At 37.6% G+C, this 20087-nt stretch overlaps 1 protein-coding gene across 1 annotated transcript; it reads left to right on the forward strand.

The window, feature by feature from the left end:
• Positions 1–15237: 15237 nt before the first annotated feature.
• LOC142628972 (uncharacterized) lies at positions 15238–19207 on the forward strand. Its single transcript, XM_075802991.1, has 6 exons — positions 15238–15531; positions 16575–16784; positions 17208–17378; positions 17555–17666; positions 17946–18499; positions 18929–19207. The coding sequence occupies exons 1-6, from the start codon at positions 15238–15240 to the stop codon at positions 19205–19207; spliced, it is 1620 nt and encodes a 539-aa protein (XP_075659106.1).
• The last annotated feature ends 880 nt before the right edge of the window (positions 19208–20087 follow it).

Genomic DNA, 20087 nt, shown 5'->3' on the forward strand with positions numbered 1-20087 from the left:
AGTCAGCCAAAGCAGCAAATAGAAGCAGGACACAAAGGAAAAAAAAAAAAAACCAGCAACAACATAGACCACAAACAAGACCCTATAGCAGCACTCCCTCACTTCTAAGCAAATTTGCAAGTATGTTTGGCTCTCTTCCTAACTAGCACATGGCATCATTCGCTTTTTTTGCTTGTTGGGCTAATTCATGGGCTATTTTGTTACCCGTCCTTCCAATGTGCTTGACTTTCACATCAGCAAAACTTCTCATTTCCTGCACAATTCCAGCTACAATATGACCAACTGCACCTCTTACCTCTTCTTTCTCTATTGCTTGGATTGTTTAAAAGAGAGTCCCCAACTAAAAGAACTCACTCCAGCCCAAGCTCTTTTGCCAGCACTAATCCTTGTTCCATTGCAATAGCTTCAGTTTCTGCAACTCCAAACCTTCCTGAGAGGGGCTTGCACATTGCAGTAATGAACTTCAAGTCCTTATCCCGAATAAGGATGCCTATACTTGAGAGACCATAATCAGTGGGAATAGCTCCATCCACATTGATGAGAAAGTAGTCATCATGGAGTGGTTCAAGACTATTTCCTTTTGGCTCCAGGGACCTTACTTGAGAACCATTTGCCTCCCTATAGTCTTTCACCATTCGCATAGCATTCCCCTAGATAATATTTCCTGATGAACTGTTTGTATCATACACCGTCTGGTTTCTGTTATACCAGATTATCCAAGCCACTCCAAAAAAAATTTTCTAAGTCCCTTTGGGTCCCTTGTCTCAAAATGTCTAAGGCAATATCCGAGAAGTCACGCCTACCTTCCAAGATACTGATGGGGTAGTCAATCCAATTTTCCCAAACATTTTTGGCAATTTCGCATTTTAGAATTGCATGCACCACAAATTTTGCCTCCTTTCTGCACAGTGGACAGAGAGGATTAACTGGGACTCCTTTTTTGCTCAAGTTGAGCATAGTGGGGATTGCATTCATACAAAGTCTCCAGGCAAAAATTCTTACCTTTTCTGGGATGTTCAAGTGCCACATTTTCTTCCACAAGGGAGCTCGTGCGTCACTTGATGAGGATTCCCCTTGTTCACTTGCTTCTAGCACTTTCCTAGCCACATAGTAAGCACTTTTCATTGAAAATATTCCTTTTTTGTTGCCCACCCTTATTAGTTGGTCATCGGGCAGATGGTAGCTGATTGGGATGCTAAGGACTGTTTCAACCTCAAATGCAAGGCAAATCCTTTCCAGTCTATCTCTCCTCTATCTTCTTATGTCTTGGTCAATGAAGGCTGGGACAATGGGGAAATCTCCAAAATCTATCTGAGGGGAAATTACCTTGTAGGTTAAGGGGGTTGGTAGCCATTTGTCATCCCAGATGTGAATAGTTTTTCCATTACCTACCCTCCATCTTGTGCCTTGTTTCGGAACTTCTAGACTTTGGTGAATGCGTCTCCAAGCAAATGAAGGGTTGCTTCCCAGATTAGCACTTAAAACATCATTGTTTGGGAAGTATCTTGCCTTGTATAGTCCAGCCATCAGTGATGAAGGGTGAGACATCATCTGCCCTCCCTGCTTTGCTAGCATGGCTAAATTAAAAGCTTGAAGGTCTCGGAAGCCCATCCCTCCTTCAAGTTTTGATTTGCACATTTTTGACCAACTCACTCAAGCAATCTTTGATTCGTGATGCCTTTGCCCCCACCAAAAATTCCTCATCATTCCTTCAAGATCCTCACACGGGCCTTTTGGGAGTAAGAAACACCCCATTGTATAAGTAGGCACAGCTTGGGCAATGGCCTTAATCAGGATTTCCCTACCTCCTATCGACAAGAGTTTCTCCTTCCACCCAGATAACTTCTTTCCAACCCTTTCCTTCATTTCATTGAAAACTTGCTTCTTTGGCCTTCCAATTAATGATGGAAGGCCCAAATATTTCATTGGTTGGGTATCTTGCATAGAGCCAAGAGAAACCAGGACTTCAGCTTTTGTTTTTTCATCTGTGTTCTGGCTAAAGTACACGGAGGACTTGTCTGTATTTATTTTCTGGCCCGCTTCTTCCTCATATTTTTTAAGGATATTTTGGAGTTCCCTGCTCTCCTGGCCATTTGCTTTGCAATATATGACACTATCGTCAGCAAAGAGGAGGTGGGTAATTGTTAGGTAGCCCCTGCTAATAGATATATTTTTTTTCTTTTTTCTCTCCCGTGTAGGAGCGTGTCTCTCGACTTCTCCCTCTCTAATCTTCTAGAGTCTTTACTTAGGCATCAACTAAGTCTCTTTAGGGGGGCTTTTCTGGTGGCCTTTTAGAATAGATATAAGCTTACAGGTATGGAACAAGATCTGATAGATGGGTTAAAGCATATGCGGCTATCAAGGGATGAAGAGGAACAAATATCGATCTCGGAGGAAGGAAGAGAAAAATTAATGGAGGAATGCTCGTTGAGCTTAATGGGAAAGCTGTTATCTGATAGGAAACAAAACATTCGAGCTCTAAAGAACACACTTCGTCAAGCATGGAAAGTAGGCCCAGATCTAAGAATAGTTGAGGTGGGAAACGATATTCCACAGTTGAAGTTTGCAAGTGAGTATCAGTTACAATGGGTGGAAACAAACGGTCCCTGGAATTTTGATAACAATCTTCTCCTTCTCAAGAGATAGGAAAGGGGCATGACAGCAAACAACATCAAGTTCACCCACTCTCCCTTTTGGCTTCAAGTGTGGGGGTTGCCTTTTGATATGTTAACTGAGAAAATAGGGAAAGATATTGGAAACAACTTGGGGATTTACTTGGCAGCTGATCCTAGATCATGGTCATCAGACCAGGCAAAGTTCATAAGGATTAAGGTGAACATTCCTTTAAATAAACCACTAAGAAGATTCGGAATAATTACCAATCCAGAAGGGGATGCTTATCGAATTTTCTTCCGCTATGAAAGGCTTCCGGTTTTTTGTTTCAAATGTGGTATAATGGGGCATAATGAATGCCATTGCCAATCACAGGCAATCCAATCGAATGAACAAATGCAGTATGGAGAGTGGCTACGAGCCCAGAGTGGAGTTAAGGGAAGCGGAGTAAAGCAGGGACAACCACTAGCGACATTGTTTGGCTACCAGACATTAGCAATAACGGGGCAAGGCACAGTATCAGAGGTAGCTGAAATGATCAGTCAAGGCGCTGACAAGATGGATAGGGTAGTTGGCAGACTTCCACATAAAAAAGCTGATGGAAAGTTGCTCGGGCTGTCAGATGATGGAGTAGCAAGTACGCAAAGTTCAAATTACATTCAAATTCAAAATACTAATGTAGTAACAATCAATAGTGAGGGGGGTGGGGGAGCCCAAGGAACTAAACAAGGGGTAGAAAATAGGGAAATGAGACTAGTCCACTTTTATGATCATTCAGTTATAGTGACAGCTCAATAAAACAAATGGGCCAAGGGAATAAACAAGCTAAAGAAGACCAAGAAGTTACTAGCCCAATTAAAAACCAAATTGGGCCTATAGGTAAGCCGACCATTAGTGCAAACAAAGGACAAGACCAACACAAGAAAGGAAATTGGAAAAAATTAGCTAGAGGCCAGCCCAAAGAAGGTGAGTCTGAGATGGAAATAATAGCCAATTCCGTAGGATCAAAACGTAGACTTAGGGTAGAAGAGGAGACCCTAAATGAAAGAAGTCTGAAAAGATGGTGTGGAGATGAAACTACGTTCCCCTTTACAACGACGGAGGTTGCTAGGCAGCCCTGCTGAGAGCCATGAATGCCATAAGCTGGGACTGCCGGGGAATTGGGAATCCTCAGACAGTTCGAGCGTTGCGCAACCTTGCACAACAATGGAATCCCAATATAGTCTTCTTAATGGAGACTAAGACTAGAGTTAAGATAATGGAGAGAGTCAAAGAAAGAATAGGTCTTGCAAATGGCCTAATTGTTCCCAGTGAAGGCAAAAGTGGAGGAATAGCTCTTTTGTGGGTTAGAGGCTTAGATGTAGAGATTAAAAGCTACACTCAAAGTCATATTGATGCTATAGTGACTGATCCGGTGTCAAGGTTCAAATGGAGAATCACTAGGTTTTATGGGAACCCAGATACTAACCAAAGGAGAGAATCTTGGAACCTACTCTATTTCCTCAATGCTCAATACCAACTCCCATGGGTCTGCTTGGGGGATTTCAACAAAATTTTGAAGGCATCAGAAAAATGGGGTGGTCTTGTGCGACCCCAACAATAAATGGAGGGATTTAGACAAGTAGTGCACACTTGTGGCTTTCAAGATTTGGGGTTAAAGGGCCAGAATTCACTTGGAGCAATCGGAGGTCGGAGGAAGAAATGATAAGATTAAGATTGGATAGGGTGTTGGCTACAACTAAATGGAAAGAGAAATACCGAGATGCTAAAGTCCTCCATGTGGTGGAATCTACATCCGATCACTATGCTATTATCTTAACAAACCAGTAGGTAAGCCAGAAACGCAAAACAAAATGATTCCATTTTGAAGCAACTTGGCGTAGGCATGAGAAATGCAGAGAAATCGTCCAGGATTCTTGGAAGGATCATGCAGGTTTGAAATCACCAGGTGGGTTGGTTAAAGGATTAAAGATTTGCGCAGAATGTTTAAAAAGATGGAGTCAGCATGAATTAGGCCACGTCACAAAGAAGATCCAAGAAAAAAGGAAGATACTACAAGAGGTGGTCCAAGATGACAAGGATGGTAGTAGGGGAGATGAGTTAGACATGATATGTAAAGAAATAAATGAGTTGTTGGATGATGAGGAGATGAGATGGGACCCAAGGTCAAGGGTTCAATGGTTGAAATTAGGAGATAGGAATATCCAATACTTTCACCATAAAGCATCACAGCGGCGGAAAAAGAATGAAATCAAGTGCATCTTGGATAGAAACGGAAGATGGTGCGAAGACTTTGGAGACATCACAGAGATAGCAATAGACTACTTCACTGAATTGTTTCAAACATCCCACCCAACTAGAGTAATGGAGGTAGCTCGGACAATACCAAGAATGGTCTCTGAGGATATGAATGAGTAGCTAACAAAAGAATTCCAAAAGGAAGAAGTCTTTCAAGCCATCCGCCAAATGCACCCGACAAAAGCTCCTGGCCCAAACGGTATGTCCGCTATTTTTTTATCAAAAATATTGGGATATAATTGGGGAAGATGTTACCAACACAATGTTAAGTATTCTTAACTCAAATTCATCCCTGGCAGAACTAAATCTAACAAACATTGTCCTCATCCCCAAAACAAATAACCCAACCAAAATGTGTGAGTTTCAGCCTATAAGCCTTTGTAATGTGTCATACAAAATCATCTCTAAAGTCCTAGCAAATAGGCTTAACCCTATTCTTAATGCTATCATCTCAGAAAATCAAAGTGCTTTTGTCCTAGGTCGGCTTATAACTGATAATGTCCTTATTGCTTTCGAAATTATGCACTATCTGAAGAATAAAAGAGAGGGGAAAGACAAATACATGGCAGTAAAATTGGATATGAGTAAGGCGTATGATAGAGTGGAATGGGGTTTCCTTTGTAATATTATGACTATGATGGGTTTTAATGATAAATGGATTAGTCTAATGATGAATTGTATTTCCACTGTTTCTTGCTCAATCCTCATAAATGGGGTCTCCGAAGGCTGCATATTCCCTTCAAGGGGACTTCGCCAAGGAGACCCTTTATCTCCTTACCTATTTCTCATGTATGCAGAAGGACTCACTAGGCTGATTGGAGAGGCAGTCAGGAATAAAAAACTTACTCTTCTTTGAATTCCAATGAAAACGTGAGATCTTTCAAGTTTCAACTTTTCTTATTTTCTTTTGAGAGAGCAAGAAAGCTTCATCACCAAACATGCTACAAGATAATGATAAAGCCTAGCAATTCAATGGATAATGATAAGCCCCTTGAGCTGTGTTTATCTAAAATCTTATATTGATAAGTTTTTAGATAAACACCGTGTAACAATGGCAATTTGTGTTTGAAACAATTTTGTATAATAGTAATTCATATATAAATAAAATTATATACTCTCGGTTAGGCAGTCAAAATACTTCTCATTAATATTGTTGCTCCCTTAATCTGCAAAGCAAGGTACGTATTTCTCCTCCTCTTCCTCTTCTTCTTCTTCATTTTATTTTATTTTATTTTGTTTTTTCTTTAATTTACTTATTGGCCAGAAAATAAATTTAATGTATGTGAAATCCACAGTACAATTATCTTCAATAGAAATAGATCAATTTATTTGAGCGCTTCTAACAACAAATATCTTGAATGATTCATGTTTGATTAAAAAATTATATGTTCTACTATATACATATATATGTGTGTGTATGTATGTATAGTTTATTAAGATTGCAACAATTTTTTTTTTTAAAAGGTATTAAAACTCACATGAATTTGAATTTCTCATGGGTTTGGGTGCCCTAATTAATGAGTGGTTCGTAGGTTTTTTCCCCCAACAAATTTCAATGCTAACAATTTAGAATATTTGAAAAAGTTCCAAAAAAATATATTATTAATTAGGTATAAAAAATGACAACAATATTTATTGTTAATTGACAAAAAAAGTTATTTTTTTTCAAAAAAATATATAGAAAAAATTAATGACCAAATACTTTTTTTATTAAAAAAATAGATATAATTTTTTTTTTATTCTTATCAACTTCTCCTATTTTCTAAGTTTTTATTATTAAGAGTAAATAAAATCTTATCTCCAAGATAAATAGATTGTAGCGTCATCATTTTTTTTAGTTGAATTTTTTTGAAGCCAACCCCATCATTAATATATATTAATTACACAAAAAATCATTTTATGAATTGTATTCATCTCATTATGGGTATTAAAATTAGTATTTTAAGTTTTATCTTTTTTGAGAAAATGGTAAGGAAATTTTTGGATCTAGCTCTACTTCCTTTCCAGTAAATACAGGATAGTTAAACCTCTAATCTGTTCCTCTTATACTGCTCCCTTAATATGTCTTTTAATTAGTTTCCTTTGGAGTGCAAGCACTTACATTTGGCTAAATAACTACGCAAGTAGTGCGAGGATGAGTTCATGCACCACCAACAATATTAATTCACCTTTAACAAAGTTGGATGAGGAATAAAAAAAGAAAAATAGTAGTTCATTCATTGCTTTGTATGATATCTTTGGGGCATAGTAGTGAAGATGCAAAGATGGTTGCAACAGGCTTGATAGATTGTAGTTCATTAATTATGTTTTGTCGTATGCAATGTCTTTGAGCACATAAGTGAAGATGCAAAAAGATGATTGCAATAGGTTTGAGAAATTGTAGTTAAAGTTTTATACGCAAATATCATGTTAGGTAGTCTATTTATTTTTTATTTTATACTTGATCAAACACAAATGTAGATAATATGTGGGGTAGAATTTGAATCTAGTGCTTCACACGGGGATTAGAAAGTGTCACTAAGCTAAAATGCAAGGTATGATAGATACTACTTTGTTATTAACTTAACATGTTTTTTTCTTTTAAAATCAAATAAAGAATTTATAAATTATAAATATGAATGTGGTCATTATCAAACCACACACACACACACATATATGTAAGGACTGAATTTGGCTCCGTGGCCCAAATGATTAAAGGACCCAGGCCCAAATAGCCCCACACCATGAATTTGTAAAGAGTGGGCTGTAAGACTGGACTTCTAGTGATGGATAAATACATGTTTGTATTGCATACAAAACTTACGCAGTGAAAAAATAATAGATCTACTTCATTCATAAAAGTTAACATGTACTATGTAAGTTTCAGAATTTGAAAACAAGAGAGTGTACCTTGGAGCGGTGAATTTCAAAACCGAAGATCAGAAGCACTTGAGAACACTTTCAATCTTCACTCTAATTCCACTAACACCTAAGATGTGTGGTCTCTCAATCAGTTTTCAAAAGGAGAATGTCAAAGTATCTAACACTTCTTACACACCATTTCACAATAGTGTTCTTGTTTGTTCACTCAAAAAATTATGTATGTTTCTCCCTTTGTATCTAATTGATTATCTAACTGGGTTGGCCTTTTAGGCCTTTCCAATTGGGCTTAAGTGTGTGGCTTGGAGTAGGATCAGAAGGGACCAATAAGACACTAGCTCTAATGAGCCTTGAGCTTTTCTGTCAACTCTTGACAAGTCCAAAGTTACTATTAATTATATTTAATATCACTATATAAATATAATTACACTCTAGGCTTTATTTATAAATTATATCTCAAGACTTTATTGTACATGCAACCCCATCATAAAATATTCGTAATAATACAAAGTCATGAATGTAGACTGCCACTTTGTAGATTATTACATCTTAATTTCTTGAGTACCCGGTTTAATCCTTTAAAGTTATTTATCATATATTTATGAAATCCAATTCCATAAATATATAATTTAGTAACTCTTTACTAAAGTGGTTAGGCCTTACTTTCTGAATAACCAAACCCATTAAACTTATCTCAAAGGAATATTGTGTATCTCCGTTAAGAGACTATGAATTCCATCTTGAGAATATATGTTCCATCAACACTAAATGTGGCTGCCCAACATACTGAGGTTTTGACCGTTAATTTAGATCTCACCCCTAATATATCAAAACAACTTATATTTCATGATCATGTCTATTATTCTCTTAGGATTAAGAGTTCATGTAAATAGAAGTTGTGAGTTTATTATTCATTTGACAGTTGTTCGGTGAATAATAAATCTCACAGCAGTCCAGTTCAATAAGTCTTAACTCTTAAAACATATCAATATACCAACTAGAAATCTCTATTTCCATGATCAAGACAAATCATCTTAGTTGATATGTTATAGTCTTCGTAGATGAAATGCCCAATTTCATCACCGACTACAAACTAAAATTCTGAGTTTACAAAGAACTTGTGATTTATATCTTCTGTGACTAAATCACATAAATCACATACTATGCATCTCATGGATTATATGATAATGTTCCAATATTCATGTTACCATTATTTTTAGATAATAATAAAATAACTTTATTAAAAACAATATTAAGTCATACATAATGTCATACATAGCATCATACAATAGGATTTAAGGACACTAATCCTAACAGATGGTTGTGCACTCCAAGAATGAGGCCTTGATGTGCAAGGTATTCCCATCCAGTTTGAGACCTGTGGCAATGAGGTGGTTTGATGGCCTAGGAGCAGGTTCTATTGATTCCTTTAAGGAACTTATTCGAGTTTTTGGATCTCGCTTTATTACATGCAGTGAGGTTCCTCGGCCTTTAGATTCCCTGTTAATTATGACCATGCGAGAGGGGGAAACCCTGAAAACGTACTCGGATAGGTACTAGGAGATGGTCAATGAGATCGATGGGGAAATTCCCGTTAGGAAAATCTGATTGATTAGGGGTATATTCCAATCACCACAGACTGAGTTGATGAGGGAGCTCACACCAATTACAAACTACATAGCAATCTTATTAATCACGCTATAATACATAAAGTCGTCAAATTTACACAATATGACTTAAAATTGCTTTGCACTAGACTTTGTATAGTTGTGTAATATAGAAATGTGCTACAATAATCGTGTAAATATACACAATTATTGTAGTTGTGTATATTATCAATTTATTCTTTTTTTTTTCTCTCTTTCACCACTGCGCTTCTAGACTCTCTCTACCTACCCACCACCACCACCGCAACCTTGCACCACCTAACCACCACCACAATACATTTCAATAGTTGATAATCCAAACACAAAATTGAGATCTCAAACTTATCCTAAATATGCAAATTCATCAACCTTTGCAAATTCTAGCAACCCGTCCTAACTTTGAATTCTAGCAACCTCTACAAATTCATCAAAGTATCAAACTTATCCTAAATTTAGATCCAAAACTCACCAAATCCATATACAAAATCCATATACAAAATCCATATGAAACATCAAATCTATATGAATTATCAAACCCAAATTGTGAAGAAGAAGAAGAACCATAGTAGTGATGAAGAAGAACCATGGCAACAGTGGCGACTGAGAGAGCGGTGAGAGGTTGTGGGTTTGGGATGAAAGAGGGTTGATAAGTAAGAGATTTTAATCTGAGAGGATATGTGGGATTTTTTAGATTTGAAACGAGAGAGAGAGAGAGAAAGAGAGAGATTAAATGAAAATAACAGTGGCGACTGAGAGAGCGGTGAGAGAGAAAGAAAGAGATTAAATGAAAATAATAAGAAAAAAAAATAAAAATGGTTATTTAACTAAAAGATATTTTATAGTAGATTGTAGTGAGGATTGGCTCATTAGTATATATTGGGCCGGGGGCCCAGTCCGAGGATGCTTAATTGTCTGAGGACGGGTATGTTAGGATTTGTGCCCTTAAATCCTATTGTATGATGCTATGTATGACATTATGTATGACTTAATGTTGTGATTAATAAAGTTGTTTTATTATTATCTAAAAATAATGGTAACATGAATATTGGGACATTATCATATAGTCCATGAGATGTACAATATGTGATTTATATGATTTAGTCACAGAAGATATAAATCATAAGTTCTTTGTAAACTTAGAATTTTAGTTCGTAGTTGGTGAAGAAATTGGGCATTTCATCTGCAAAGACTATAACATATCAATTAAGATGATTTGTCTTGATCATGGAAATGGAGATTTCTAGTTGGTATGTTGATATGTTTTAAGAGTTAAAACATATTGAATTGGACCGCTGTGAGATTTATTATTCTCTTAACGAATTTCAAATGAATAATAAACTCACGACTTCTATTAACATGAACTCTTAATCCTAAGAGAATAATAGACTTGATCATGAAGTGTAAGTTGCTTTGATATATCAAGAATAAGGTCTAAAGATACGATCAAAACCTCAGTATATTGGGCAACCACATTTAGTGTTGATGGAACATATATTCTCAAGATGGAATTCATAATCTCTTAACGAAGATACAAAATATTCCCTTGAGATAAGTTTAATGGGTTTGGTTATTCAGAGTGTTAGGCCTAACCAACTTAGTAAGAAGTTACTAAAGTATATATTTATGGAATTGGATTTCATAAATATATGATGAATAACTTAAAAGATTAAAACAGGTACTCAAGGAATTAAGATGTAGTAATCTACAAAGTGGCAATCTATATTCATGACTTTGTATTATTACGAATATTTTATGAAGGGGTTGCATGTACAATAAAATCTTGGGATTTAATTTATAAATAAGACCTAGAATGCAACTATGTTTATATAGTGATATTAAATATAATTAATGGTAACTTTGGACTTGTCAAGAGTTGACAGAAAAGCCCAAGACTTATTGGAGCTAGTGTCTTATTGGTCCTTTTTTGTCCCACTCCAAGCTACACACTTAAGCCCAATTGGAAAAGTCCAATTGGCTAGCCCAATTAGATAATCAGTTAGATACAAAGGGAGAAATATACATAATTTTTAGAAAGGAACAACACTCTTGTGAAATGGTGTATGTGTGAATGTAAGCCACTCTCTCTAATTCTCCCTTGGAAAACTGATTGAGAGACCACACTTCTTGGGTGTTAATGGAATTGGAGTGAAGATTAAAAGAATTCCCAAGTGCTTCTGATCTTTGTTTTTAAAATTCACCACACCAAGGTACACTCTCTTGTTCTTAAATTTTGAAACTTACATAGTATATGTTATCAATTGTGAATGAAATAGATCCGTTATTTTTCTACTGCGTATGTTTTGTATGCGATATAAGGGGATTTTGGCCTTTTATCCTTATTTTTCAAAATATTTGGCAATATGCCCCTGTTTCCAAACTATTTAGGTCCATGCCCCTGTTTTGAAACTCGATTTCCTCAAAATCGAGTTTCAATGAAAAACTCGATTGATTTAGAATCGAGTTATGTCCGATCAAACTTTAAAAAAAAAAATTTTGCATGGAACGCGAGTTTATGGAGCTTGAGTTCCATACCTATAGCGGCATCCAATAACACCTATAGCGGCATTTCCATGCAATTTTTTTTAAGTTTGATTAGCCCAAAACTTATAGTGGCGTTCAGTAATACCTATAGCGGCGTTTGCAATGGAACTTGAGTTCCATGCAATTTTTTTTTAAGTTTGATCAGACCAAAACCTATAGCGGTGTTCGGTAACACCTATAACGGTGTTTTCATGCATTTTTTTTTTGGGTTTAATCAGCCCAAAACCTATAGCAGCATTCAGTAACACCTATAATGGTGTTTTCAATGGAACTCGAGTTCCATGCATTTGTTTTTTTTTTTTTAAGTTTGATCGGGCATAACTCAATTTTAAACCAATCGAGTTCTTCATTGAAACTCAATTTTGTGGAAATCGAGTTTCAAAACAGGGGCATGGACCTAAATAGTTTGGAAACAGAGGCATATTGCCAAATATTTTAGAAAATAGGGGTAAAAGGCTAGAATCCCCGCGATTTAAACATGTTCTTATCCAACTATTGGTATCAGAGCGGTTTTCAATTTTGAATATGTATAACATGTTTTGTAAGTTTTGGAATTAGTGACAATGGTTTCATGTTGTTAGAAATTAGTTTTTTGCATGGTTGTTGAAATTATTGTTTGATGAAAACTAATATTGATGTTATGATGTTGTTTAAATTTGAGTTTAAGTATGTTAAATTGAACTTTAAGGCTATAGCATCAATGAAATTCAGTTTTGATATCAATCTCTGACCATTATGTTCATATGATGGTTGTTTGTTCATAAAAAAAAGTTAAAAAATTGTCTTAGAAAAATTATGGAAAATTCAAAATTCGCGAAGCTCGATTAATCGAGCATCTCTAAGCTCATTATGATCATTGTCTAAGCTCATTTTTTACTCACTATGATCATTTTCTAAGCTCATTAGAACCTAGTTTTCTAATCCACTCTCTACAAATTCATTATATTGGGCTCTTTAGGCCTACTCCCTTTCTTACTTTAGGCTTAGGTACAAAAATTGTGGCCTTACAATTGGCATCGTCTGTGGGAGGCCTTGTGTTCTAGTGAGTTTAACGTTTGATTATGGTAGGTTCAGGTCCGAGCCAAGCGAAGTCTATGGGTTCCCAATGTCAAGATCATTTTCTCAATTTTGAACAAGGAAGGGACCCGGAAAGAAGTGTGCACACCACCCATACTGGTAGGAGCTAGTCTCGGGTTGGGAGCCATGTTTCACATGAGGAGAATGCCAGAGCCATACAATTGGAGATAGATCATTTGAAAAAGAAGTTATGCCGCGAACAGCGGAGGCAGACTCCTTCCAATTCTGACTCTTCTTTTGGTGATAATGAGGATGGCAATTACAAGCCCAGGTCAAGGACTCCCCTAGTGAATCTTTCTCGTATGATAAGGATAGCCCTCATGATCGTAAAAATTGGAGTTCATCTTCCAATGGCCTGGGAAATGACGCTATGAGCAGAGTGTCAAACTAGATTTCCAAGTCACCTTTCATGCGCAGAATTAAAGGAGAAAAACTTCCTCATCAGTTCACTCAGCCATCATTCACCATGTAAAATGGCCGAACAGATCCGGTAAAACATGTAAGCCACTTTAACTAGAGGATGGTGATAGAAATATGCATGAACGCAGTGCAAAAATAACGGATCTACTTCAATCACAATTGATAACATGTACTATGTAAATTTCAGAATTATAGAACAAGAGAGTGTACCTTGGTGCAGTGAAATTCAAAACCAAAGATTGAAGTACTCAGGAACACTTTTAATCTTCACTCCAATTCCAATTTACACCCAAGATGTGTGGTCTCTCAATCAGTTCCAAAAGGAGAATATCAAAGTGTCTAACACTTCTTACACACATTTTCACAATAGTGTTCTATATGTTTATATACAGAAAATTCTATATGTTTCTCCTTTTGTATCCAACTGATTATCTAACTGGGCTGGCCTTTTGGGCCTTTCTAATTGGGCTTTAGTGTGTGGCTTGGAGTGGGACCAAAAGTGACCAATAAGATACTAGCTCTAATGGGCCTTGGGTTTTTTTGTCAACTCTTGACAAGTCCAAAGTTATCATTAATTATATTTAATACTACTATATAAATATAATTGCACTATAAGCCTTACTTATAAATTATATCCCAAGACTTTATTATACATGTAACCCCTTCATAAAATATTCGTAGTAATACAAAGTCATGAAAAAAGACTGCCACTTTGTAAATTACTACATCTTAATTCCTTGAGTACCCAGTTTAATCCTTTAAAGTTATTCATTATATATTTATGAAATCCAATTTCATTTAAAGTTATTCATTATATATTTATGAAATTCAATTTCATAAATATATACTTTAGTAACATCTTACCAAAGTAGTTAGGCCTAACTCTTTAAATAACTGAACTCATTAAACTTATCTCAAGGGAATATTTTATATCTCCGTTAAGAGACTATGAATTCCATCTTAAGAATATATGTTCTATCAACACTAAATGCGGCTGCCCAAACATACTGAGGTTTTGACCATAACTTTAGATCTCACTCCTGATATATCAAAGCAACCTATATTTCATGATCAGGTCCATTATTCTCTCAAGATTAAGAGGTCATGTAAATAGAAGTTGTGAGTTTATTATTCATTTGACAGTCGTTCGGTGAATAATAAATCTCACAGCAATCCAGTTCAATATGTCCTAACTCTTAAAACATATCAACATATCAACTAGAAATCTCCATTTCCATGATCAAGACAAATCATCTTAGTTGATATGTTACAGTCTTCGCAGATGAAATGCCCAATTTCATCACCGACTACAAACTAAAATTTTGAGTTTACAAAGAACTTGTGATTTATATCTTCTGTGACTAAATCACATAAATACATATTATGCATCTCATGGATTATATGATAATGTCCCAATATTCATGTTACCATTAGTTTTAGATAATAATAAAATAACTTTATTAAAAACAATATTAAGTCATACATAATAACATACATAACATCATACAATAGGATTTAAGGGCACTAATCCTAACAGATGGCTGTGCACTCCAAGAATGAGGCCTTGATGTGCAAGGTATTCCCATGCAGTTTAGGACTTGTGGCAATGAGGTGGTTTAATGGCCTGGGAGCAGGTTTTATTGATTGCTTTAAGGAACTCATTCGAGCTTTTGGATCTCGCTTTATTACATGCAGTAGGGTTCCTTGGCCTTTAGATTCCCCGTTGATTATAACCATGCGAGAGGGGGAAACCTTGAAAACGTACTCAGATAGGTACTAGGAGATGTTCAATGAGATCGATGAGGAATTTGACGATGTGGCCATAAGGACTTTCAAGGCCAACCTACCCGCCGAGCATGACTTGAGAAAGTTGCTAACCAAGAAGCCTATAAGGAGTGTGCGTCGACTCATGGACTGTATTAACGAGTATAAGCGGGTTGAGGAGGACCAGCAGCAGGGGAAAGGAAAGGCAAAGGTTATCCCTCAGGATAGGAGGGATTTCATGTCGAACAGATACAATAATAATCGGCCTCGAAGGGATTTTACGGGGCAATCCGGTTCTACTTCTAATCAAGTGGTCAGCACAATGTTTAGGGAACCAGTGCATCAAGTCTTGGAAAAGATTAAGAATGAGCCATACTTTAGATGGTTAAATAAGATGGGGGAGACCCCATGAAGCGCAATCAAAACCTTCATTGTCAATACCACCAAGAGCGAGGGCACGCCACAGAAGATTGCAAAACTTTATGGAATCACTTGGAACAGTTGGTCAAAGATGGTAAGTTAAAGCATTTTCTACATCAATCTAGTAGGCAAGGCAATCAGGCTGGGCCAAAACCTAAAGAGACACTTCTTCAAGGCCTAATTTGGGCACTATTAATGTCATCTTCGCTACTTTAGGGAGAACTGGTTCTCACCCCTCCAGAGTGATGTCTGTAGCCCGACCACCCACCGAGGACTCTAACCCTGAGCCAAGAAGGCTAGGACGAAGATCCGATTGGTGGTGAACTTTCCAAATGAGGACAAAGCTGGAACCATACAACTACATGACATTACCCTGGTGGTCACACTCAGGATTAGGGGGGGTATGATGTGAAGAGGGTGTCAATGGATTAGGGCAGCGGGGCAGAAATTATGTATCCTGATTTGTACAAGGGGCTAAACTTGAAACGTGAAGATTTGACAGCTTATGATTCATCTTTGTTAGGCTTTGACGGGAAAGTTGTTATGCCAATGGGCTAGATTAGACCACCCGTACAAGCTGGTTTAGAGGTGGTAGAGGTGGATTTCATCATGGTGGACGCTTATTCTCCCTACATGGCCATTGTAGCAAGACCCTGGCTTCATGCACTGGGAGCCGTTTCTTCAACTCTACATTTGAAGGTGAAATATCCGTTTGGGGACCAGATTGAGGAGCTGATTGAGAGCCAGTCTGTGGCTAGGCAGTGCTTAGTGGCTGCAATAATGCATTAGCCAAGAGTTGAGTCCTCGACCTTCACTGAGAAGGGCTTATAGCAGTCAAGGACTCTAGTGTTATCTACTGATGCTGTTTCAGAAGGGCCAAAGTGTGAGAAGTTAGAGAAAATTGTTATTGATGATGATTCGAAAAAATTCTTTTAGGTTGGAGCTCAACTACCTCCTCAAGGGAAGGAAGAGCTGATAATATTCCTTAGGAAGAATATTGATGTGTTTGCATGGAGTGCTTATGAGGCTCTTGGGGTGGATCCAAGCTTCATTTTCCATCATCTAAATGTAATCCCAGTTGTAATCTCTAGAAAGCAACCACCTCGACGCTCATCTAAAGAGCATTCTGAGGCTGTCACGGAGGAGGTAAACAAACTTAAGTAGGCCGAGGCTATTAAAAAGGTGTTTTACCCTTAGTGGCTTGCTAATACTGTAGTAGTGAAAAAGAAGAATTGAAAATGGTGAGTATGTGTGGACTTCACAGATTTAAATAAGATCTGTCCAAAAGATCCTTTCCCCATGCCTCGGATAGACCAGCTGGTGGATGCGACTATGGGCCATCCTCGGATGAGCTTTTTAGATGCCTTCTAGGGATACCACCAGATACCATTGGCTCTGGGTGATCAAAAGAAGTCAGCTTTTGTCGCTCCTACTGGAAATTACCACTACAAGGTGATGCCCTTTGGTTTAAAGAATGCAAGGTCTACCTATTAGAGGATGATGACCAGGATGTTCGAGCCACAACTAGGTAGAAATATTGAGATTTATATTGATGATATAATAGTAAAGAGTAAGGTGGTGTTCGAGCACGTGGAAGACCTCGGGAATATTTTTGAGATACTAAGGAAACGCAAGCTACCCCTCAATGCTTCCAAATGCTCCTTTGGCATGGGATCAGGTAAATTTTCTAGATATATGGTCACTTATCGTGGAATTGAGGTCAACCCTGATCAAGTTAAGGTAATTAGCTGTTTACAGCCACCTCGGAATCCTAAAGAAGTTCAGAAATTAACAGGAATGACTGCCCCTTGAACTGATTTATTTCTCGATTCATGAACAGGTGCAGACTTGCCTTCTAGTTGTTGAATATGTAGAAGAAATTTGAATGGACTGAAGAGTGTGTTTTGGCCTTTCAGCAACTTAAGGAGTACCTTTCTCGGCCACTTGTTATGTCCATGCCCGAAGAGGATGAGGTTTTCTTTGCTTACATTGTTGTGGCTTCCCATACCGTGAATTTGGTTGACAGTGGTATGTAGAGGCCAATTTACTACGTGAGCAAGTTGTTGCATGAGGCAGAGGTTCATTACCTACCACTGGAGAAGGCTATTTTAGCAGTGGTGCATGTTACGCGTAAGTTCTCCTACTACTTCCCATCCCACATAGTTGTTGTATTAACCCAACTTCCATTCAAATCATTACTTCGAAGCGCTGATTACACAGGAAAGATTACCAAATGGGGTATGATCCTAGGGGATTTTGATATTAGGTACATGCCCCACACTTCTGTTAAGGGTTAGGTCCTCACAGATTTGGTGGCCGAGTTTGATGAATCCCCATTAGAAGAGAAAGCTAAGAAGCAGAACATGGATGGAAAATCAGTTGGCATGGTCTTCTCGCAAGAGCCTTTATCCTGGAGGGTATACGTTGATGGTGCAGTAAATCAAAGAGGATTTGAAGTGGGGCTAGTCATAATTTCTCCTGAAATGATCATTATTGAAAAATCCTTAAGGTTGGGTTTCTCGACCACAAATAATGAAACTGAGTATGAGGCTCTATTGGTAGGGATGGCTATGATTCCAAAAATAGGAGGAAAAATAGTGGAGATGTTTTCAGATTTGAGATTGGTTGTAGGCCAAGTAGAGGGAGAATTGGAAGCCAAGAATCCAAGGATGCAAGAGTATTTGGGTCAGGTTAGACACTTGCAGTCAGGGTTTGAGTCTTTCACATTATTGCAAATTCCCAAAAGTAGAAATACCCATGCTAACTCTCTGGCCACTTTCGCAACATTCTCGACACAGAGTTTACCTCGAGTTATCCTTGTTGAAGACTTGTGTAAGTCTACTGAGATGAAGAGAAAAATGGTCTGTATTCATCAAATCAAAGTAAGACCTAGTTGGATGAATTCCATTGTGCTATTCCTTAAAGAAAATATCTTACCTAAAGGGAAGTCTGAGGTTGACAAAGTATGCAAAAAGGCCCTTTGGTTTTGGCTGTTCAAGGACCAAAAGCTGTACAAGCGCTCTTTTTCTAGACCGTATTTGTTATGTATACACCTTGAGGCAACAGAATTACTCCTAGAAGAGTTACATGAAGGGATTTGTATAAGCCACGCGGGAGGCAGATTCTTATCTCACAGGGCCCTCACCTAAGGATACTAGTGGCCGAACATACAGAGGGATGCGCAAGAGTATGTGAAGAAGTGTGACCAATGTTAGTAGTTTTCTCCAAACATTCATCAGCCAGGGGGCGTCCTCAATCCACTGTCTAGCTCTTGGCCTTTTGCTTAATAGGGCTTGGATATTGTAGGGCATTTCCCCAAAGCAGTAGGGAATAAGAGATGGCTGCTGGTCGGCACAAATTACTTCACCAAGTGGGTTGAAGCTGAACCATTGGCAAATATCAAGGACATGGATACCAAGAGGTTTATGTGGAAAAACATTGTCACCCGGTTTGGGATTCCTCATACCATCATCTTAGATAACGACATTCAATTTGATAGCAAAGCCTTCAAGAGGTATTGCTGCGACCTGGACATTACAAATAGGTATTCCACCCCGGCTTATCCATAAAGGAATAGACAGGCCGAGGCTGTCAATAAGGTCATTGTGAATGAACTCAAGAAGAGGTTGAATAGTGCAAAGGGAAAATGAGTGGAAGAGCTGCCACCTATCCTTTGGACATATCGGACTACACCTCGTCGATCCACAAGAGAGACACCCTTTTCAATGACTTACAGGGCTGAGGTTGTAATTCCTCTTGAGACCAAATTTTCAACACTGAGGACGGGTTCTTTTACTCAAAGCAACAATGATGGGCTGTTAGAGAAGAGCTTAAGATTTGATTGAAGAACGAAGGGAAATTGCCATGGTTCAATTGGCCTATTATCAACACAAGCTCAAACAAGGGTACAACTCAAATGTGAGGATAAGGCCATTAGTGCCTAGGGATTTAGTATTAAGAAAGGTTTTTGGTACTGCAAAAAACTCAACATGGGAAAGGTTAGGGCCGAACTAGGAGGGGTCATATCGTATTACCTCGGTAGCTGGAATATGGGCATATTATCTTGAAGATCTAGATGAAAATGTTGTACCACGCCCCTGGAATGTAAATAATCTACGAATGTATTATTATTAATGAAAGTGTTTTCTGTCATTTATCATCTATTACATTATGCGTTACATTCCTTATTTACTTAAGTATAAACAAAACCTTGGTTATGCTTGACTCCTCGGACCACATGCCTTGGGTAAATTGATATTTTCTATCATTTTTCTAAGTATTAAACAGAATCTTAGTCGGGCCTGGCTCCTCGGACCACCTACTTTGGATAAATTAATACTTCATGTCATTTTACTTAAGTATCAAATAGAATCTTGGTTATGCCTGACTCCTCGGACCACATGCCTTGGGTAAATTGATATTTTCTATCATTTGTCGAAGTGTTAAACA

This window comes from Castanea sativa, chromosome 3 (genome assembly GCF_040712315.1).
Source record: "Castanea sativa cultivar Marrone di Chiusa Pesio chromosome 3, ASM4071231v1".
Classification (NCBI taxonomy): domain Eukaryota; kingdom Viridiplantae; phylum Streptophyta; class Magnoliopsida; order Fagales; family Fagaceae; genus Castanea; species Castanea sativa.